We start from the raw sequence: 23,384 nt of genomic DNA, 5'->3' as shown, positions 1-23,384 counted from the left end.
AGCCAGAATGAAGTGCTAGCCAACACCTTAAAAGTTACAAATCATAACCAGAACCAAACCTCACCACGTTCCCTATAAAGTAAGGATAAAGAGGCTGACCGCCCAGTTTGTGGCTTTCAAACTACCCTACCTTAGAATGAGGCAGTCCGTGAACTAGAAAGAGTACTGCTGCTAAAATTCCCAATGGTCAAGTAACAATGAGGGAAAAAAAGTTAATAAACGTAATTTTATCAAGTTTAATACTCTTCAAATCACTGTTACTGAAAAAAAGTGAACAAAAAGCAAAGAACAGTGAAGAAAAAGCAGACCAGCTTTATTTAGCATGCCTGACCCTAAAACTTTATACCTCCCACATGAGATATTTTCTGCAAATAAATAGTTCCTGGCTCCCAGGATGAGAAGTTAAATACTGCACAGTGTTTGTAAACAGCATCACAACTTACACAGGAACAAGTTGGGCCATTGGGCCATTTCACCTCGAAGGGTACACCAAAAATTTGTTCCTTTCTTTCTGTTAGCATTCTGTATGCCAAGTGTTGGCAGAGGGAAGGCGGGGCGAGCTGCGTTTTCTACCAGCAGTGTCTACTCTTAGCACTAACTCCTGCCCAGCCACAGCACACCTTTCCCCAGCCCCAACTTCTCCCCAGTCCCATCACCCCCTTACCCAGCATCCACTCCTCCCCAGCTCCATCAACTCAACTCAGCACCTCCTCCCAGTCTCATCACACCTCTGTCCGCCGACTCTTCCCCAGCCTCATCATCTCGCCCTCGTCCTCCAAAGTCAAAGGGCTGCGAAGCTTCCAGCAACAGGAAAGTAAGGAGGCTATAACGCAGGAGTCCGGAGTCCCCGCACAACCACCATCTGCTCTTGCGGAGACACTCAAGCCAAAGCCACAAAACTGGAAAAAGACGGGATTGGCTCGCACCCAGAACGGGTGCTCACGGCGCGCTCGCTGCGGTCGGGCACCGAGCGAGGAGCTGAGGACACAAAGGTGAGCAGCAGAGTCACAGTACCAGCTCTTTCGGGGTTCCCACTCCATCGGAGGAGGTAGATCATTTCCGTAAAGCTCGCCTAGCAAGGACAAGGTGACCAAGCATCCGAAGCCCACGGGAGGGAAGACTGAGCTAATCCTTGAATGTTAAAAGGCTAAACTCAACTTGTCGGAAGTGACGTGCTAGCTGAGACCCGCAGGTCCACCACGTAATTGGCCGCCGACTCGGCGAGCCACCTTCTCCCGGGACTGGCCTGGAGAGAGGAGCAGTGTAGCTCAATGTCCGCAACCCGCCCTTGCCCCGCCCCCGGCGGCTCCCAGCCCCAACCGGGACCAGCCCGAGCCGGGTCAGAGCCCGGGCCCACACCTTGGGCGGGACGGTCCCGCCTGCCCCGGCGCCCGTAGGCGCCCTGTAGGCAATGGGCTTCAGCGCTTCGCCAGGCGCATGCGCGGCCCTCTTTCTCCAGAGGCTTCCTCGGGTCACCTGGACGACCGCATTTCAGCCACCTGCCCCTCCGGGTCTCTTCTCGCCCTTCACTCCTCCTGCTGGTTCTCCCCTCCGGCCCCCCGCCTTCTCCTTGTTCCGCAGGCGCTGCTAGGCCCTCCCGCGGTCGCCCGCCGACACCCGGGCTTCCACTGACACGAGCCTCTCGGCGCGGCTTCCGCTTCCGGCGAGTATTGTGTGTCGCGCTGTGGGGCGGGGGCGGGGGGAGGAGGAAGGAGGGAGGCAGCGCTCCGGCGGCCCTGCGCCCCGCACTCCCGGACCCGAAGCCGGGAAGGTAGGTGCTGTCCCGCCGCCGCGCCGGGGCCTTGGGGCCTGCCCCCACTGACCGGCTCCGCACGCCGCGTCCTAGCGCCCTGCGACTGCGTCACCGGCCCCCCGCACGTAACCACAGCTGCCTCCGCCCGCCTCGGGCCCGGGCGGACGTTTTGCCGCCCCGGCGACGTCAGCGCGTCCGGCGTTGCTTGGCTACCCCGCCGTTCCCCCGTCCCGCTGCCGCTCGCCTCCCCGGGTGAAACTCTTACGCCGTCACCGCGGCTCTCGGCTGCGTCATAGCGGCGGGCATCCCACCTTCACGTCACATCTCCTCCTCACCTGGACACGCATCCCTCCCTCCCTGCCAACAACGACGTTTCCTCTCCCCCCACTCCAGTCCCCCTGCGCCAGATCTGGCGGGAGAAGATGGAGACGGGGGTGGGACCGAGTTGTGGACCACGCTCAGGAAAGGGTCGCAAGGTGGGACCCCCGACAGTGGTAGAAACAAAATGAGGACGGCTTTGAAGTTTGCCCTTCTACTGAGACATGAGGAATAGAGGGGAAAAAATGACCAATCCAGAGACACCGAAGTCTTCACTAGTGCTGTAGCTCCAAGTCGTCTCCCCATACCTCCCTAACCTTTCCCCAACTCTCTTCCACACTACTTTGCTAGTCTAGATCCATTCTGCTCCCTAACTCTGCATACAGTCCAACTCACCCCAGGTGAAGAGACCACCTAATTTCTAGAAGATTAGGGAAAGGGAAGGGTTACTCGTCAAAGTTGGATTCCCGTAGGTAGAGAAAAATCACCTGACTGAACTTCTCTCCTGGTTGAGGGAGGAAATTCAGGTCCAAATAAGTTATCAGTTCCTACTCCAAATTAAACACTTTTCACATGTGCCATCAACATATACAGGAATAATCATTGTTAACCCAACTCATTACATGGCCACTTCTCTCTCAACACATAGACTTACTAAATTTCCTTCATGGATAAAAGTGGTGATGTTTTAAGGATGGAATAGAGGACCAGCCTTCTGCTTTATAAATCTCTTAGATGCATTTCCAATTCTTTTGAGGCTTCATTAGAAGTTTTTGATTGCCTCTATACTTTTCTCTCTCTTAATTCCCAGCCACTCCAGAACCTATTAGTTGGAGGTACAGTACATCCAAGAAATTAGTTATCGATAACTATTTCAAAAGACTCCAGTCACTGCTGAATACTTAAAATAGACTTGTCAGCTCTCTCTTCAAAAGATTATTGCCCTGGGCTCAGTAATAAGACTCTTTAGTTGCCATGAATTTATCACTTTTCAGCAGTTCCAGGTGTCCAAATGCACACAAATAGAAATGAGTTGTTGTATGAATCATTTCATTCCAAGAAAAGGGCACACTTCCTCTAGGCTAGCCTGATAAAAGGAAGAATAATTTGAAACTTTCTGAAAAGAAGAGGTTGTCACCCTTGCCTAACTCATTCTATTTATTACCCTTTGAAAGACTGAGAGAACAGTGACAGAGAATCAAGCTTAGGCTCCAATGGGCTATTGTAGTAAAACTCTTCTGTAATATTAAACTTTAAAATATACTTAATTTAAGAAATCTTAATTAATGCTTTGGCACTCTTCGCTTTCCCATACTCTTTTCTCATCTATTAGAAGAAGATGTCACACTAGGAATACATTGGTTTGAAACTGTTGGTTCTAAGATACAAGTGGAATGAACCTGGATCAGGAGAAGTACTCAGCTAGAGTTGAAGGAAGCCTCTTTCTAGCAAGAGAAAACAGTGGTAAAAGATAAGAGATTGAGTGTTGTGTGTCATTTTGCTGAAGAGAAAAAAAATTGATGGCTGGGAGTCACAAGTTTTGGAAATGGAGAAACAAAAGAGGTTGATGTAGTGGAAGAGAAGATGTATAATACTATGATGGGGCTAAATCTGGAGTTAGGATTTAACATGGGGGTAACTTTCAGGCCAGGGATGCAAAAAAAACTAAACCTCCAACTAACTTTTTTTTTTTCTCTTCTCCCATCCTAACCTCAAGTTAAATAATGGCAGAGACAAGCCTGTTAGAGGCCGGGGCCTCTGCAGCCTCCACAGCTGCAGCTCTGGAGAACTTACAGGTGGAGGCAAGTTGCTCTGTGTGCCTGGAGTATCTGAAGGAGCCTGTCATTATTGAGTGTGGGCACAACTTCTGCAAAGCTTGCATCACTCGCTGGTGGGAGGACCTAGAGAGGGACTTCCCTTGTCCTGTATGTCGAAAGACGTCCCGCTACCGCAGTCTCCGACCTAATCGACAGCTGGGCAGCATGGTGGAAATTGCCAAGCAGCTCCAGGCCGTCAAGCGGAAGATCCGAGATGAGAGCCTCTGCCCCCAGCACCATGAAGCCCTCAGCCTCTTCTGCTATGAGGACCAGGAGGCTGTGTGTTTGATATGTGCAATTTCCCACACCCACCGGGCCCACACCGTCGTGCCACTGGACGATGCCACACAGGAGTACAAGGTAGGGAACCAGACACATGATGCCAGTGCAGGGCAAGAGCGAGGAGCACAGAGGATGGGAGACTCCCTGGGTAGAGGACTGTAAGTTCCTGAGGGCAAGACGTTATCTGATCCTCACTCTATAGTCCCCTCAGAGCTACATACACGGGGCCATGCAGTATGTTTGATCAGTTATCCTCAGGCATGAAGAAGAGCAGTAAGGAGTACCCCCAAAATTTCTGCCTGACTTTTGACACATTTGAGTATGTGTGGTCTTGGAATGTATCATATTTTTCATAAATGAATGAAACCACGTGGAGAAGATCAAACTTAAGAACTGAAAAATGGTCTGGTTTCTTCACTCTGTCCCCCTGCTCAGCACACCCCTTGTTTACCCACTGGTATTGGGAACAGGTAACATCACTTTAGAATGATCCCCACCAGGCTAAGCTGAACCAGTCTGTTTGCATCTTCCCCCAATAAAGGATAATATGGCATCTGGTTTAACTTACTGCTGGGACACAGGGTAAATGTTTGAGTAATAGGAACTAGAGATTTTAATGTCTTAGCACTTTATCAAGTACTTTGCTTAATTAATAAATGTTAATAATGTTAATAAAATCTTGGAAATAAGACTTTATGGTAGTTTGCGGAATAAGTAATCAAGATTTTATTATATTTGCAAGTGGTTAGAATTGGATAGGAAAACAAGTTTAAAGAAGGATATCAGGGTACAGGAGGTCACTTTGACAGTAACAAGCAGTTCCTTGAGTTAGAAAATTAATAGGGCTGGGGAAGGACTGAGAGTTGGTGACAGTGGAACAGTGAGATTCAGTGAAAGGAAGATTTGGTGAGCAAGGAAGGTGATGGAGGCAGGCTGGTGGCAGGAGGAGGGACCTGTAGGAAGCTGACACCTCAAATGACAGGCCAGGAAGGGAGCTGGATCAAGAGACAGATGGATAGGAAGCAAACAAATGGTTTAAAACAAATGGGTTAGTCTCTGAACGTAGGATGTACTAGCCAACCCCAAATGCCATTCTCCCACTTCTCACCCCTCAGGAAAAACTGCAGAAGTGCCTGGAGCCCCTGGAGCGGAAGCTGCAGGAGATCACCCGCTGCAAGTCCTCTGAGGAGAAGAAGCCTGGGGAACTCAAGGTAAAGGCAGGCAATCCCATTTGGGCTGCTCTGCAGGCAATTAACTGAACATTAACCACACATTATTTAATCCACCAGTTCTGGTTTATTAAAAAAATGCTGTTCTCTCAAAAACAATGATATTTTATTAAGCTTGACTGTGATTAAACATTGTACTTAAATTGTCATGGATTAAGAATTGTGGAGAAGGATGTAAGAGGTGAAGGACAGAACATCTTATATCTGGCGAGTTGAGGGAGTTCATGCCCCTTGGCCTCCTTTTCTTTGTAAAGCAGGGAAGGAGGCTCTCTGCTGAGAGATCCTTAGAGGGATTGAGGAAAGGAGAATGTGGAAGGTGCACTGGGGAGGAAGGATGAAGGAGCTGCCCAACAGTGCCCAGAAGAACCTCCCAGCGACATTAGGACCACATTCTCTTAATTCAAGTAAGCTCAGGTATGCTGGATGATAATGGTTCCAAGAATGTTCTTACCCTCCTCATCCTCTACCTATAGGATCCTGTCCATCCTAAGATGAAAACCACTTCCTATGTAGCCTTTCCTGACCCTTTAGAAATTAGCTTTCTTAATTTTCATACAGTTTCGCATCTCTTCCATAGCATTACCATATTTGTAGCATGGTAGTTTGGTATCTGCCTTATTTCTTCTGTTGGACAGTGAAACATGTATTAATTATAGTGGTAATAATACCTAGTATTTATTGAATCCTGTGCATTAATTCCTTAGGTGTCCATGACATTCCAAACTTAGAAGATTGTATTAGGTCTTAGGGTTCTGCCCAGTTTTAAGTTCTAAGAGTACAGGCTATACTTGGCCCAAGTGGGACATATAGGAGGTACAAGACAAGGAGAAGGGAGTCCAGGAAGTCATATTTGACAAGAGTGAACTTAGATACCCTGTAAGGTAAGTATTGTTATCCCCAGTTTACACAGTAGGAAACAGAACTTGGATAAGTGTCTAGTCCAAGATCATATAGCCAGTATGTGCAAAATCAGAGATACTAATTCTGCAGAAATCAGTAAATATTTACTAAGCTTCCAGTATATGCCAAACCCTGTTTTTGACACTGGGGAACAATGATGAGCAAAAGCACAGTCCCTGCCCTCCTTGAGCTTACAGTCAAGTAGAGAAAATATAAATGACGTGGCACAAAAAGCACAGTTGCATATTCCTAAGAAGACAGCAGAGAAACTTGATGTCATTAAAGGCTTCCAGAAGAAATAATGAGTTTTTGGAGTTGAGATTTAGGGATCACCAGAAATTAAACACAGGTTTGAAATCAGTAGAAACACTAATTTTTTTTTAACAATGACATTTCAACAGGAAGCAAGTATTATTACCTTAGTCCTTTATACATTTTAACAAACAAACATTTGAATTTTTTTTAATTTGAACTAATTTTGATTGCAAAGGTGAACGTTAAAAAAAAGTTATTTGTCCTTTTGGAGGGCTCCTGAAGAACTTAAAATATGTGAAGATGAATCTTATTCCCAGTCATTAGCTTTCCTCTTCCTGTTGATCACCTTCTTAAAGGTAAAGGATGGAGAGGGGAATAGAAATTTTTAAAACCTGCTAAATGCTTGAACAGAACTGTGGTGGTTTTTTTTTTAATGTATATTATCATTTTAATGGTCTCGGAAACTGTCACCAACCACCAGCATTCCTTCAGTGACCTTTTTTTTTTTCGGTACGCGGGCCTCTCACTGTTGTGGCCTCTCCCATTGCGGAGCACAGGCTCCAGACGTGCAGGCTCAGCGGCCATGGTTCACGGGCCCAGCCGCTCCATGGCATGTGGGATCCTCCCGGACCGGGGCATGAACCCGTGTCCCCTGCATCGGCAGGCGGACTCTCAACCACTGCACCACCAGGGAAGCCCTTCAGTGACCTTTTGAATTCTCTCCCTCATCCCCACCTCCAGACCCAATGCCCCTTTTAGAAATAAATACTTTGTAATTAATCATGCTGAAATGAAAATTATGGATAAAATGATCTATCCACATAATTTTTAAGAGACTATCATGCCCAAATATAGTATAATATAATACAACATAAAAGTAATTTATAATAAAATGTGGTATGTAAACATTTAGATATAACTACCCTGAAAGACACTAGAGTGTAGTTTTATCCTTGCACCTGTATCAACAATGCAACAAATACAAATTCAGACTGACGGAATTGTGTAGTAATGTTGACTCAAATGCCACTAGCAGTTTAGCTGTTGGTGCCATAATTTTTCAAAATGATAAATAACTTAGAGTAAAGTTCTAAGAAAAACAAAATACAGTCTTAATGAGTTTTCAGCCATTCCTGAAAAATAAAGGTATATTAAAACCATATAAGAATTACTCTGTGTTTGTATATAATGTGGCATTCAAGTCCAGGACTCCATTTTTTTAATATCCAGCAGAACATTAGAAAATGGGGCAGTTCATCTTACTGGGTTGTCTTCACACATTGGAGGAGTGTTAGCATCCTTCCCAGGAGCTCCCCCAATCATGCAAACAAAAATACCCCCTGGGGCCTCCCTGGTGGCGCAGTGGTTGAGAGTCCGCCTGCCGATGCAGGGGATACGGGTTCGTGCCCCGGTCCGGGAGGATCCCATATGCCGCGGAGCGGCTGGGCCCGTGAGCCATGGCCGCTGAGCCTGCGCATCCGGAGCCTGTGCTCTGCAATGGGAGAGGCCACAACAGTGAGAGGCCTGCATACCGAAAAAAAAAAAACAACCCCGTTTCCAAAACATCCCTAGAGGGGAGGTAACACCCTGATTAAGAACCACTGCCCTACAAAATAGAGGGAAAAAAAGAGAAGGGATTATGAGATTATACAAGAGCCTTTTGCTTTCTTTTTACCACAGTTACGAACCTAAATTCTACCCATACATCACCCCTAAACACACAGACACACAGGAAAAAAGGCTGTGTTTTACTTAGTGGTAAATGTTATGAGAATAGATTTTGTTCCAATATGCTCCTGAGGAGGCAGCAGTGGAATGGGAAGCAGCAAGCAGCTCTAGAACTGGAGCTAGTCAGCCTCTGCTGGGAACTAGCTTGAAATCCAGAAACACAAGGCTTGTAAGGCCCACCTGGCTTTGCAGCCCCACTCTCTATTCACCCTCAACCCTGCCTTCCAGGCCCTATCCACTTCCTCCTTCCAGAGTCCCAGTCTCTGCTTCTAACTTTGCCTTCCTCTTGGCTGATTCCTACCCATCAGACACGTGATGCTTAGGGAATCCTTTAGGGAGATCACTTCTTGTTGCAGTTGAGGTGCAAAAGGGAGGATATGCCTGCTGATAACTCTCAGAATGGGTTATGGCTGGAGTTTGAGTCATATATTATCCAATTTCAGAAATGTTAGAGGTTTAACTGAAAGAAAGCATGTTTCAAATTTCAAGCAAATAATTTACTCACAAACTTCTATAACCTGTTCCTGGGGTGTAAACTGTCAGTCTCTGAAGTGACTTGAAACTGTTGAACAGGTTCAGCCTTGAAATCTACATTTATATTTTGTAACAACCCGTTACTAAAATCTTGTTGATTCTGATATTTTTCCAGTTGCTTCTCTGGGTTTTATCAAGTAAATGTCTTGCAATGTACAAATGATAACAATCTCTGACTTGCCAGTGTTTGTACTTTCCTTTTCTTAACAGATTGCATTAACTAGAACTTTAGAGTAGGCGATAGCAGAGGTATCTCTGATATCTGTAATAGTACCTGTCATATTATTGGGTTCTTATGTCTTGAATATTTTTACTAAAACATAGAAGTGTAGCTTTTTTAGAAGCTAATTTAATAAAGAAGATAAATTTTTTAACGTTGGTTTATTTTTTTATCTCCCCAGTGGTCTTCATCCCATCATCAGTAGGGGTCACAATGAGGATGGAGCCATTCTTTTCTTTTCTTTTTTTTTTTAAATTTTTATTGGAGTATAGTGTAGAATATTTTGTTCATTTCTACTGTACAGCAAAGTGAATCAGCTATACGTATATATATATCCCCTCTTTTTTGGATTTCCTTCCCATTTAGGTCACTACAGAGCACTGAGTAGAATTCCCTGTGCTCTACAGTAGGTTCTTATTAGTTAGGGATGGAGCCATTCTTTACAAAAGGAAATTCCAGTGGAGAGAAACATGAGTGTCCTGTTAAGCTCTTTCCAATGACACTGGAAGTCTGTGTGAATTCATACACATGGTGGGTGGGGAAAGGCACTTTATGCCCCACTGGCCCTGTTAAACATAATACCCACCCTCTGTTCTCAGAGACTAGTGGAGAGTCGTCGACAGCAGATCCTAAAGGAATTTGAAGAGCTTCATCGGCGGCTGGATGAAGAGCAGCAGGTGTTACTTTCACGACTGGAGGAGGAGGAGCAGGACATTCTACAGCGCCTCCGAGAAAATGCTGCTCACCTTGGAGACAAGCGCCGGGACCTGGCCCACTTGGCTGCTGAGGTGGAGGGCAAGTGCTTACAGTCGGGCTTCGAGATGCTTAAGGTTCGACCTTTGCCCCTGCATAGCCCCTCAGGCCAAGCGCAGTCTAGCTTTGCACAGGCCGTTCTGTCAGCCTGCAGTGCTCACTCCTCCGCCCTGCCTCTCTAAATCCAGTTCTTTCTTCCAGACATGCTCAAAGGATCTTTCTCTACAGAAAGCCTTCTCTGATTTCTCCCATCCCCTTCTGATCATTTCTGTGTTCTTATGTCTTGTCAACAATTATGTGCTTAACTTGTACCAAAGAAAAAATTCACTCTTTTGAGAGGAGGGCAGTCTAGTCTGAATTAGTGAAAAAACTATGCATTAAAAATTGTGTAAATGCAGTAACCGCTACTTTTAAGTCCTGGAACTTGATTTACCTAGTGCACAGAAAGAATAGAAGCATAGTTTGAAGGACACTTGAAATAATGTATAAGTAATATACTGCTTTTGATATGTAAATGGTGCCTCTAAAATGTTTGAAATAATCTGTTTTCTTAAGCAAATGAATGGTGTTAGCAAGGCTGTAGGAAACATATTTCTTATCTTAGAGATCACATTACCAGCATTTGAATCAGTGAGGCTTCGTTGTACATTTATCTGCATGTTATATATTGCTTGGTATTTACTCTCGTGTCCTTTCATGTATGTGTGTTCTGCCTTCCACATTAAACTGGGAAATCCTTGGGGGGCAGAGATTTGTCTTCTTTGTCTTCTGGACCCCAAGTATTCACAAATCAGGATTGGCACACAGTTACTAATATTTATTAACCAATACTAGACAAGGGATACCAAACCACAATGGGAGAGTGTGATTCGTTCCTATGCCAGCAGTCTGGAACTATCTGTACTGATCCTCAAGGAGACAGGTGTGTGGTTGGTACTTGGGGGACAGAGTAAAGAGCAGACACAATCCCTGTCCCTGGCATTGAGTCCCAGTGTTCTTGAGGAACAAAGACAAGCACACAAGAAACTATTTGGAAGTGATATCAGTTACCAAGCTTCATGATGACTGAGAGTTGAAAGTGGGGGTTAGGTTGGGAGAGATGTACTCAGATCCCTCTGGAGCTCGTCCCCTTGCACTGTGACCCATAGTTTGCCTTATGCCTATTTAATAGATCTAGAACTTTTGGGAGGAGGGAAACCTTTTGCCTTTAGGACCCTTGACTACCAGGACCAATATTGCTTTCTTTTCTCCTTCCTCTAGGATGTCAAAAGTACCCTGGAAAAGTAAGTGATTCTTGTATCTCTTTGAGTGAGTTAGGTCTTGGCTTAAGGAGTAGGGCTACAATAAGGAGTTGGGGGAATAAGGATGGGAAAGTCATGCAGTGTCTGGGTAGAAAAAGGGAGAAGGTTTATTGCATCCATGAAGCCAGTTAGCAAATCACTGGGAGTACTAGTCCCTTACCTTTTCCCCTTTGAGCATCAGGATTTCCTAGATACAAAGATAATGAAATAGAACCAGATTCTACCTGGGCCTATGGGTGAAATTGTGTCCAAACAAGATGGGAGGAGGAACTGGTTGGGGGCGGGGGGGAGGTGGTTATCTATTTGCATGAAATATAACAGTACCTCCAGAAAGTTCTAAGACTGATTATTAAGATAAGGGTTTGTCTAGGGGACCATATGTCTTTCTATAGATAGGCAAAAGAAAGCAATAAGCAAGAACTTGTCTTGAGGGAGGAGAAAGTGTGAGGATGGAGAATTTTAGTTTCTCCCTAGAGATGACAACCTCTGAATACTCACTAAGCTGGAGCTTCCCCTGACCCTGCCCTTTCTTCCCCTATCTTCCCATCCCTCCTAGATGTGAGAAGGTGAAGACCATGGAGGTGACTTCAGTATCCATAGAGCTGGAAAAGAACTTCAGCAATTTCCCCCGACAGTACTTTGCACTAAGGAAAATCCTTAAACAGCTAATTGGTGAGTTGTTCCCAAAAGGAAACTAGCAGAGGGAATCGACAGAGAGAAGAAAGTCTTTAGGTCCTACTTTATCTGGACTTCAGTTATCCCTTCTGTCACTTTTCATGTCCATATCCACACCCGCTCCTTTACCTGGTTTTCAATCTCACTCTGAGTCACAGCTCAAAGTGAGAAGCCTCAGGTGTCATCTACTCTTAGTCCCATACTTTTCTAAATAGGGACCCAGAGAGGTTAAATAATTTGCTGAAACTGGTCCCCTCGAGAGTGAAAGGGAGTCTTATTAATACTTACTTGGAAAATAGTCATAAGCCAGACCGTTCCAGGAAAACAGACACATGGTCACTGTATCACTAGACTATAATGCTATCTGGCTCTGTACCCTTCTTAACATTTTTATTTTTTCTGACCACTGGACTGTGCCTTGTGCTTCTCCACACAGTGAGATGGATGTTGATGTCAGGGGGGATGGAGGGAGGACCAGGCAGGAGCCTAAACCACCAGCCCTTGCAGAGTCAAGAGATCATTACCTGTTTATTTTAGGGCCAGGATGAGAAGCGAAGCCATTGTTCCCTCCCCTCCCCTCCCTTAGGTGACACCAAGGATTGAGAAAGTTAAGCAAACCACGGGGTTCTGGGGGCTTTCAGGGAGCAGGCTCTGCAAAGGCAGGCTGGAAGAGTGAGGCAGGGGCGTTTAGCTATTCCCGTCCTCATCTAGCTCCCCACTCTGGCTTCTCCCGCCAGCGGATGTGACCCTGGACCCTGAGACTGCTCATCCTAACCTAGTCCTGTCGGAAGATCGTAAGAGCGTCAAGTTCGTGGAGACAAGACTCCGGGATCTCCCTGATACACCACAGCGTTTCACCTTCTACCCTTGTGTCCTGGCTACTGAGGGTTTCACCTCAGGTCGACACTACTGGGAGGTGGAGGTGGGTGACAAGACCCACTGGGCAGTGGGTGTGTGCCGGGACTCTGTGAGCCGAAAGGGCGAACTGACCCCACTGCCTGAGACTGGCTACTGGCGGGTGCGGCTGTGGAACGGGGACAAGTATGCAGCCACCACCACACCTTTTACCCCTTTGCACATCAAGGTGAAACCCAAGCGGGTAGGCATATTCCTAGACTATGAGGCCGGTACACTGTCTTTTTACAATGTCACAGACCGCTCTCATATCTACACCTTCACTGATACTTTTACTGAGAAACTTTGGCCCCTCTTCTACCCAGGCATCCGGGCTGGTCGGAAGAATGCTGCACCACTTACCATCAGGCCCCCAACAGATTGGGAGTGACAGGTGGGGACATGGGAATAATCAGGGTGAGGCAGGGTCAAGAGCTACGGGCCTTCCTTCCTGTGACCTGCTGGAACGTCTTCGTGTCTGCCTGGTTCCAGTCCTGAACCATCTGGGAGAACACCTTGGTTTCTAGAATGGTTTATGGGGAGGAGTAGTTAGGACTGGGCTGGGACGAGAGCACTGCAGTGTCTCCCTCCTCACTGTTAGGGTGGAGAGCTGGTTCCCAGAGGGTAGTCTCCTCTGAAGTCCATCAGGTTTTCTATCGCACAAGGATGGGTTGGAAGGAAGGAGAGGCTTTTCCAGAAACAACAAGTCTGTGGGAGGGTCTGACTTGCTCAAACCAGAGGAGGAAACAGAAACCCCTGTACATCCTTTTAGGGGGTTCTTTGACCCAAAATAGTCTTGTTTTTTTAGGAAGATCACAGGGGTCTTTGTACCTCTAAATTGAAATAAAGATGAATGACAGTTGCTCTCGTGGGTGTAGAAGTTGAGGAGTTATTTTCAGGGCAGAGATTGGGCATCAAGAAGGTTAGAAAGAAGGTCAGGAAAGGGGGCTAAATGAACAGATTCCTAAAGACCAATGAAGGGGAGAAGGGTTTCTTTGGTTGCCATTATGAGTAGGATTGGCCAGAGGTAGGAGTGTGGGGAGGAGGGGGGTAGGAGTGTGGGGAGGAGGTGGGGAGGAAGAGAACCCAGGTCCCTGCCTTAGCCTTCAGCAGAGATGGCTCATCGCCCACCTCCTTGTAGTTGCTCATCTCCAAGAGCTGTTACCTTGCTCATCTGGAGAGGCAAGATGCAAGAGATCCTGCAAGACACATCTACCCTTTCACTGCTTTCCCAAGGGAACTTGGAAAGGAGAGAGTCAGGTATTAGAGGAAAGAGAAAAGTGTTCCTATCCAAAGCCCTGGCCTTAAAGAATGCTACGAAGTAGCTACTCCCAAGTTGTCAGCCTTGTTACCTGGCTAAGGTGTCCAAGCCAGACAGGGAAAAAGAAAACGGAGTCTTCCTCACCCTGGGGACAGGGTAGAAGAGGGTGGTATGTATAGGGAAGGGCCAGACAGGCAACTTCCTTTGGCCTGTGTGCATCTGGCCTGGAACTAGTGTTCACAAGAGCCGGATTTTGTTTGTTGCCATCCTTCACCTTTTGCCATTTCTCATATCAGAGAATGTAAATCATTTTAATGTTAGGCCAAAATAAACAACCTGTAGGGTACATATGTTGTCAAAAAAGGTAAAGCAATGCATGCCAAACCAAACTAAAATGACTGGATTATCTGCTACTTGGGTAATCAGGGGTTCACAGAAGATTAGGACAAGAAACTGCAGTTTATTGAGGGCATTTCAGCTCCTCCTACCACCTCAACAGGACTTTGTCCAGACTCTCCACTTACCTTTGTGCCTTGACTGTGGTTCTTTGCGGCAAGATGCTTTGGTTGGTAAAACATAATATGGAACAAAGGATCCACTGAAGTGATCTATGTGTCCTGTGTTAATTTGATGATACTCTCTGTTGATGTGTAAGAAACGGATGTTAAAAATGCATGTTCCTTGGAATTCCCTGGTGGTCCAGTGGGCAGGATTCCACGCTCTCACTGTCAGGGGCCCAGGTTTGATCCCTGGTCGGGGAACTAACATCCCACAAGCTGCACGGTGTGGCCAAAAAAAAAAAAAAATTATGTTCCTGGGGCTCACCTTCAGTGATTGATCGAGGTCTGGAGTGGGCCTGGTCATCTACCTTTTAAACACTCCTCATTTGAGCCTGGAGACACTTGTGAAACTAATCTGAGAGGAAATTTCAGCCATTTCCTTCAAACTGGAGGCCTGGTTCCCTGTCCAGCCTGACGGGGGTGAGGAGGAGGGGGTCTGAGAGAGGAGAGAACCCTCATTCTCTCCTGACTTATTCTGCCCTCTCCCCATCTCAGGATTTATTCATGTTCTGTCCCTCTACTTAACCTCAGGAACGAGTGGTTATTAACTGTGAAGCAGAAGTAAACACAGGATGTCAAACAGAGCAAAGGAGAGGCAGAGGTCTAAGGGAGGGATGTGAGGAAAGCGTGTGAAACACTACAGGGGATATTTTTTCGGGAGCAGGGGATGCTGTTGACAGGTTTCCTCCAGTACCTAAGACCAGGAGTTAGTGAGGATCACCTACTTTCTGTGTGTCCAGCACTGCATTTTAGTAAGTGGAAAAGATTGGGAGTAAGCTGTGCTTTCTAAGGGCCAGGAGCCCTCTTCCCTCCCTCCACTGCCCTCAAGATCCTTTCCAATTTCACGGGCACTGGCACTAGTGGTTTTTTTGAATGTATCAACTGCTCCTTCAGTCTGTAGGTCTTCCAGGCATCTGCCTTTGGCTTCAGGAGCATAGGGCAGGAGGTCTAGCTGGGTATATATTGCACATAACCATCTCCCCAACCTATCTGCATAAAGAGACCAGTCTTCTGTCCTGAAGATGTTTAGCAGTTTAAGATTCTCTCCTGCTCCACTAACCTCTCCAGTCTCTACCTAATATAATCATGGGCTTGAGGAAGACTAAAAGGAAGCCAAAACTCATAAAGGAACCCCTGGCTTGGATTGCAGGGGATGGTGTGGGTTTGCAAATAGATGGGTCTGTGAGGCCGCAGGGTGTCGCCAGAGTAAGGACGGCACAGGAGCGCGCACGGCCCCAGGAACTACAGTTCCCAGGAGGCCTTGCGCGGACGCCCGGAAGCGGGGCTACCCCGGGGTGGGGCCTGTGGACTGCGGCGTGTGGGGAGCCAGCGCGGCTCGGATGGCCGGGCAGGTGAAGGACCGCGAGGCCTTCCAGAGGCTCAGCTTCCTGTACCAGGTGAGTCCGCGGTGCGGCGCACGCACAGGGAGGCGGCCCAGTGCGGAGGGCCCCCAGTGACGGCTCCTTCCCTCAGGCTGCCCACTGCGTCCTCGCTCAGGACCCCGAGAACCAGGCACTGGCGAGGTTTTACTGCCACACGGAGAGGACCATAGCGAAGCGGCTCGTATTGCGGCGGTGAGAGGGGTGCGGAGCCCGGCGGCGGGCTGGACGGGGGAAGGAGGGGAGAGGGAGAGCGGGCGCCCAGACCACCACCCACCTCCGCCCCCAGGGACCCTTCGGTGAAGAGGACCCTCTGTCGTGGCTGCTGTTCCCTCCTCATCCCGGGCCTGACCTGCACCCAGCGCCAGAGACGTGAGTGCTCCCTCCTGCCGAGGTGGGATGTTTGAGGAACACCTGTGGGCTGGGGGAGGGCACGGGCAATGATCCCTTCCTCGATGTAGATGGGTGCCAGGTGTGGGATATGGAGGCGTCGGCTTTCTCCAACTCTGAGTTAACAACTTAACTCCACTTGGACAAACTAGGTCTGGGCAGTAGAGAAATGATGTTGCCATGAGAAGCAACCTCGCCCGTGCATGATAATAGATGTTATTCGACATCATGGAGGACATGATTCCCATATTCATTCATTCATTCAACAATTATTTTTCTGAGATGTGTCAAGTATTGCTCTAGAGTCATTATTCTCATTGAAATTATAGTCTAATGGGACAGACTGAGACAGAAACAATTAGAATAGCGTAGAAAAATGCTTTAATTAGGGAAGTAGAATACTAAGTTACTTAAACCAGTGATGGTGAGGTTCATTATAAGGGAAGGGAGTGGGAGATGGAAATCCTAGGCATTTGTGAGGCCTCAGACAAGAGAGCTTGTGGTGCTATCAAGGAACTGAGAGCCCAGGAGGCTGGCTTTGAGGTGGGCAAGGGCAAGACAGGAGGCCGGAGAGGGAAACAGGGCAGATCTTGAAGAGCCTTGTTAAGGAGTTTGGACTTTATCTTAAAGGGTACCAAGAGGGACTTCCCTGGTGGTCTAGTGGTTAAGACTCCACGTTCCCAATTCAGGGAGCCCAGGTTCAATCCCTAGTCAGGGAGCTAGATCCCGCATGCAGCAACGAAGATCCCGCATGACCCGCATGACCCGCACGCGGCAACAAAGATCTCACGTGCTGCCACTAAGACCCGGCACAACCAAATAAATAAATAAAGGGTACCAAGAAAACGACAGACTTTATGCAGAGACCTGACACCATCAAATCAAGGTGGGGAGGGAGTAGAATCCCTACTGGAAAACGGTGGAGGCAAAACTGGGTGCAGGAGACCTTTTCTTCTCCTAAACCTGGGCACTCTCTTTTCCCCACATGCACCCCAGGCTGCAAGGCTCAGCGCTGGACTGTACAGACCTGCCTGACATGCCAGCGCAGCCAACGGTTCCTCAACGATCCTAGGCATCTGCTCTGGGGAGACCGGCCTGAGGCCCAGCTGGGGAGCCAGGCAGGTGAGTGGTGGTTGAGAAAATGGGGTGTACCCCAGGGGGGTAGGGACAGTGGGTAACATAGAGCTGCAGGGGACACATGGGTGGGTTCTGGGTTGGTGTGAAAGGTGCCACAGTTTTAAAACAAACTAATTCTGCTCATCTACTCAGATCCCAAACCACCACAACCCCTGCCAAAAACAGCCCACCGCATTCCAGCCCACCTTCCTGAGGAGAAAGTGCAGCCTCAGAGTTCCAATCGCCAGTGATGGATTCACCCCATCTTCCAAATAAATTTTAATTCTCTTTAACTTTGCATGATTCTGTTCTGTATTTCAGCTCTTAACTCCATTTTCCTCTGTTTCTGTCTGTATTTCTCTGTCACCAGCTAACCTCTTCTTTGTCCTTTTATTCCTTTGTCTTTATCATCCTCATACTCCCACCATTCAGGGAGATCCCAATTACCACTTGGCCCCATGAAGCAGCTCCCATTTCCAGGACCCTGCCTCCAGTGCCCCTCCACCCCTGCTTCCTCAGTGCAGTGCCACGATTGGAACTCAGGCTCCGGGGTTGTCTGCGAGGCCCTGATCCTCCTTAAGGCAGTCCATTTTTAGGTAGCCCTGACTGTTGACTAAAGGACTGGACAGACAGACTGCTGATGCCACTGATGCTGTTTTTAAAGAAGGGAAAAAAAGGTTTCGGTGGGGTTGGTGGAGGGAGGGTTTAGAGTCTCCAGGCCCACTTCCTTTTGGGTCTTTTCCCAATCTCTGTGTTTTCTTCTATAAAATTCTAATAAGAGAAGTTGTACAGGGCTTCCCTGGTGGTGCATTGGTTGAGAGTCCGCCTGCCGATGCAGGGGACACGGGTTCGTGCCCCGGTCTGGGAAGATCCCACATGCCGCGGAGCGGCTGGGCCCGTGAGCCATGGCTGCTGAGCCTGCGCGTCCGGAGCCTGTGCTTCGCAACGGGAGAGGCCACAACAATGAGAGGCCCACATACCGCAAAAAAAAAAAAAAAAAAGAGAAGTTGTACAACCTGAACTAATAAAGTCAAAGGTACTAACAAACGGACACTGTCAGATATTACACAAGTAAGTTCTGTAGGTAAACCTTCAAGGTTTTCTTGAGAATCAGTAAACAACAAAAATTGTTTTATTTGATATCCCTGGACAATTTACTCGAAGTCAGAATTTCAGACTGACCTCTTTGCTAGGTGCCAGCTAATCAGTTTACCCCAAAAGTAGACAAACAAACTTCACTATTCCCAGAATGCAGTTTCCTCTCTTCCCTTTCTCTTGTAAATCCTGGTTGCACTTATTCATTGCTGCATAAAAATCACTGCATAACGTTGTAGCTTAAAACAACAATGATGTGTTATTTCCCCTGATTCTGTGGGCTAGTCTGATTGAGGGCCTGTCTGGGTGGTTCTTCTGTTCCGTATGGCATCAGCTGGAATCACTGAGCTGCATTTAGCTGGAGGCTGGTACCTGGTCTGGAAGACTCAAGAAGCTTCATTTGCACGTATGCACCTCATTGCTTCTCCATGTGGCCTTGCTCTGTAACTGGCCTTGACGTCCTCACAGCATGGCTGCCTCTGGGTGGTTGGACTTCCTTACAAAGAGCCTGGCTTCCACAGAGAGTATTCCAAGAAGACAAGCTCCACAGTGCAAGTGCTTATCGAGCCTCTGTCCTCGTTATGCTTGCTAACGTCACCTTGACCAGAGTAAGTCATGTGGCCAAGCCCACGTTCAGTGTGGAAGGGGCTACACTGGGGCGTGGATACTTGGAGGTTCATTGGTTCCTTGAGGACCACCAGTGTAGCAGTCTACCACAACCTTGTTTTGCCTTTGTCCCTGACTCATTCTCTTCACTGATTCCTTCACATGCCAGTACACTGTTTGCATGGAAAATACTTATCAGTGTGCAAGTAACTAAATGTTTCTGAGTTATTCTTTGACGTTTATTTCTGGAGATAGTACTCAACGGGTCAACTGTAGCAGCCAACACAAACATGTAGCCTGAAGGTGCACCCCATGCAGGCCTGGACCCTTTGTGTCCTCAGCTCACCTTCCTTGGTTCCCTCCTTGAGTGTCATTTCTGAGCTGGTTGGTTCTTATGCACTAAATCTGATTCTTGGCCAAGTTGTTTTGAGTGTGTTTATGATTGCACATGACTGAACATGTCCACAGTGGGATAGCACTGGGGTTCCTCTAACTAGAGATCATAGCCCTCTTCCTCCTCCCAAAACTCTGTCCTTTTTCATGTTTACTTATTATGATAGAATAGTTGTCAATATGTGCAAAAATGGATTTCCTATAACAAAGAGGAAATCAAAGCCCTGTTACTCAATAGTCAGTTTTCTTTAATGTTTCTAAACAATTCAATAATTCATAATCTGTGCTCTTTAGGACCTGTTAGATAAAATTAAATAGAGGAGAGAGAAGAAACTTATGTCATCCCAATTGAATCAAAAAAACAAGGTCTGGGAATCCCCAGGCAGTCCAGTGGTTAGGACTCTGCACTTCCACTGCAGAGGGCTCGGGTTCCATCTCTGGTTGGGCAACTAAGATCTGGCAGACCGCAGGGTGTCGCCAAAAAAAAGGAAGAAAAAAAGATTTGAGGAAGGTAAGGGATCTAGTCATTGTTGGTTCAAAACCTCAGGAGCTTCCTAGGTAAAATCTGAAACCAGCCCCTGTACATGGAGAGCAAGGAGAGATCAAAGAAAGCGGCAGACCACTCCAGATTGGTAGGTGGCAGGTTTAAAATAAGCAAGGAAACTTACATACGAAGCTTTGTCTTGGGCAGCAGCAAGACGAGTTAGACCTCCACACTCACCCACCATAATCTTAAAAAGCTTATATAGAGGCCTTAATAGGGTTCAGTCATGCCTTCAGTCCAGATGGTCTCAACAACACCTTGCTCTCTCAAAGCTATGCCCTTGGAACAGCTCCCACTGTGGGAACAGTGGGCAGAACTCACACTCCAAGGACAGGGGAGTGGGTGAGGAGCCCCTGATTGCCTGGCTGGACAACCAGCAGTCATGTCCTCATGATTACCTCCTTCAACAGTCATGCAGATATCTGGGAGAAACTTCCAGGCAGAGGGAACAGCTAGGGCAAGTGTCCTGAAGAGGGAGCCTGTGCAGAGTATTCCTACTTCGCAAGAGGCCGGTGTGAGTGAACAGAGTGAGCCAGGTGGAGAGTAGTAAATGTGGCCAGGAGATAATGGGAGGCCAAGGATCTCTAGGCCATCATAAGGAAATTGACTTGTTCATTGGGAGGCCATTGGAGATTTTTAGCAAGAAATGACATGATCTGGCTTAACATTTTAAAAGGATCACTCTGATCTAACAGTTGACTAGGAGAGCAAGATTGGAAGAAAGGAAAACAGGAAGCAGTTGTGGTCACCCATGTGAGAGGTGATAGTGGCTTGGACCAGGGTCTTAACAGAGGGAGAGCAGTGTTCAGATTTTAGATCTAGTTTGAAGGTAGAACCCATAGATTTCCTGATGGACTAGCAGAGGGATGTAAGAAAAAGGACAAACAATTCCACAGAACTGAAGTTTAAACGGTCTCGTGATATATTCAGAACAAGATATTGGTCTGTACTTTGAAAATATTCTCTGAAAAGGATATTTTATGAATTCCTATTTGATCCAAATGTACAGAGTCCAGTATATCTCCAGCCCTGATGTGTGTATTCGTTTCCTAGGGCTGCCATAACAAAGTGCCACAAAATGGGTGGCTTACAACAACAGAAGTTTATTCTCTCACAGTGCTGGAGACTAGAAGTCAAGCCATCCACAGCACAGTGCTTTCTCCAAAGGCTCTGTAGAAGGAGTCTTCCTTGCTTGTTCCTAACTTCTGATGTTTATCAGCAATCCTTGGTGATCCTTGGCTTGTAGATACGTCACTCCAGTCTCTGCCTCCAACATTGTATGGCATTCTCCCTGTTTGTCTCCGTCTCTGTCCACGCTTCCCTCTTACAAGGACATCAGTCATTGGAGTAGGGCCCACCCTAATCCAGTATGATGTCATCTTAACTTGATTATATCTGCAAAGACCCTATTTCCAAATAAGGTCACATTCACATATTCTAGGTGGACAAAAATTTGGTGGGGGACATTATTCATCTCAGTGCAGGGTGGAAGTTGGGTTTGGAATTCAATCTAATCATTCCCAGGGCTTCTGGAAAGTATACTGTATGTAGAATGGAGAGACATGCCATCACTTCTGTAACTCTCTATGAACTTTTCTCTCTGTACCGTTAATGCTATAAGGTTCTTAGCATATATCCTCTCATTATAAAGATAATCAAAGTACCTGATGCTGTCCATTGAGCCTTTTGAGGATCTGTTGTATAAATCAGGGGGAATATTTTCCGATTTCAAAGAAGAATGAAACAGAACAATAATTCACTATGTTAATGAACTAAAAGAGAAAAAAAATCATATAATTTCAGTAAATGTAGAAAAAGCATTTGACAGAATCTAACATTCCTAATAAGATCTCTCAGCAAATGAGGAATAGATGAAAAGTTCCTCAACCTTAGAAGGACATCTATGAAAAAGCTACAACTAGCATCACATTTAATGGTGAAGAAGTAAATGCTTTCCCCCTAAAGTCAGGAAAAAGACAAGGTTGGCTACTGTCACCTCTTCTCATTGAACTAGTGGCTCTAGCCAGTGCAACAAGGCAAGAAAAAGAAACAAAAGGCATCCAGATTGGAAAGGAAGGAGTAAAATTGGTCTAGTTTGCAGAAGACATGATCATCTCTACAGGAAGTCTTAAGACATCACTTGAAAAGCTCCTACAGGGACTTCCCTGGTGATCCGGTGGTTAAGACTCTGCACTGCAGGGAGCGTGGGTTTGATCCCTGGTCCACGTGGGTTTGATCCCTGAATGCTGTGCAATGCAGCCAAAAAATAAATAAATAAAAATTAAAAATAAGAAGCTCCTACACCTAATAAGTGAGTGTAACAAGAATGCAGGATATAAAAAAAATTGTATTTCTATATACTAGAAATTGTATTTCTATACGCAATTAGAAATTAATATTAAAAACCAATACCATTTACAATAGCATCTAGATATTAAATACTTAGGGGTAAATATGACAAAAATTATGAAAGGCCTATGTACTGAAAACTACAAAATATTGTTCCAAGACCCAAATAAATGGAGATACAGCGTGTTCATGAATTGGAAGACTCAATATTATTGAGATGTCAGTTCTCCCAAAACATGTCTCCCTAGATTTAAAGCAATCTCAAGCCCCCCCTTTTTTTTACTCTGAAAGTCATATATTAATAGCCAAAACAACTCTGAAAAAGAATAACAAATTGGAGGAATTAAAGACTTGAGTTCAAGACTTATAAAGCAATAGTAAACTATAGTCTTGGTGTAAAGATAGACAAATAGATCAATGGAGCAGAATAAAGTCCAGAAATAGATCAACACATATATGGATAACTTATTTTGGGCAAAGGCAAAAAGGCAATTCGGTAAAGAAATGACATTTCTTTACAACAAATGATGCTGAAACAATTGCTTATCCATATGCAAAAAAAAGGTAACTTCAATCCACTGGTCTCCTCAGCCCTCCTCTCACCCGTCTCCTAGTCACTACCTTTCTCTATCTTGCTGCCCCTTTTCTGTCTCAGGAGCCTCTTCACCCCCTACCCCTTCCGTGCCCCATCAACCTTGGACCCCAGGAAGGAGCAAGGGATCAGCTCCTCCCTACCTCCAGGAGGTATTTCTACAGAGTCAGGATGGAGCCTTGAGCGCAGGGTGGAGCAGGGAGGGCTGGAGTATTGAAACCCAAAGACCACAGATCTTCAAGGGTTAAACCTGAAGATCAGCACCGAACTTCCCTTCTAAGAGCTGCTTTCCTGGCCTATCATATCCAAGACCATCATATTCCCTGTGCGAGTCATTATCCTCCCACCTATGGGACTTGCCTTTATCTTCTTGCTGTTACCTTGATGCTTGTTATAGGGAAGAGAAAGAGTCCAGGTAGGAAAGAGAGCCCCCATTTCCT

General features: G+C 46.5%; 2 protein-coding genes across 2 annotated transcripts; both read left to right on the top strand.

Annotated features, from left to right (window-relative positions):
• The first annotated feature begins 676 nt into the window (after positions 1 to 676).
• Positions 677 to 14,538, top strand: LOC308623478 (E3 ubiquitin-protein ligase TRIM39). Its single transcript, XM_081245924.1, has 7 exons — positions 677 to 1,771; positions 3,789 to 4,248; positions 5,286 to 5,381; positions 9,636 to 9,866; positions 11,050 to 11,072; positions 11,647 to 11,762; positions 12,503 to 14,538. The coding sequence occupies exons 2-7, from the start codon at positions 3,796 to 3,798 to the stop codon at positions 13,048 to 13,050; spliced, it is 1,467 nt and encodes a 488-aa protein (XP_081102050.1). The 5' UTR covers positions 677 to 1,771; positions 3,789 to 3,795; the 3' UTR covers positions 13,051 to 14,538.
• Positions 14,539 to 15,757: 1,219 nt separating this feature from the next.
• RPP21 (ribonuclease P subunit p21) lies at positions 15,758 to 17,663 on the top strand. Its single transcript, XM_081245970.1, has 5 exons — positions 15,758 to 15,877; positions 15,954 to 16,054; positions 16,149 to 16,231; positions 17,246 to 17,371; positions 17,519 to 17,663. Exons 1-5 carry the CDS (start codon positions 15,821 to 15,823, stop codon positions 17,614 to 17,616), a joined length of 465 nt encoding a protein of 154 aa, XP_081102096.1. The 5' UTR covers positions 15,758 to 15,820; the 3' UTR covers positions 17,617 to 17,663.
• Positions 17,664 to 23,384: the final 5,721 nt, after the last annotated feature.

The sequence above is a fragment of the Mesoplodon bidens genome (genome assembly GCF_964165515.1).
Source record: "Mesoplodon bidens genome assembly, chromosome: 10".
Taxonomy (NCBI): domain Eukaryota; kingdom Metazoa; phylum Chordata; class Mammalia; order Artiodactyla; family Ziphiidae; genus Mesoplodon; species Mesoplodon bidens.
Note: the sequence above shows the minus strand (reverse complement) of the source record. Positions and strands in the feature narration are given on the sequence as shown.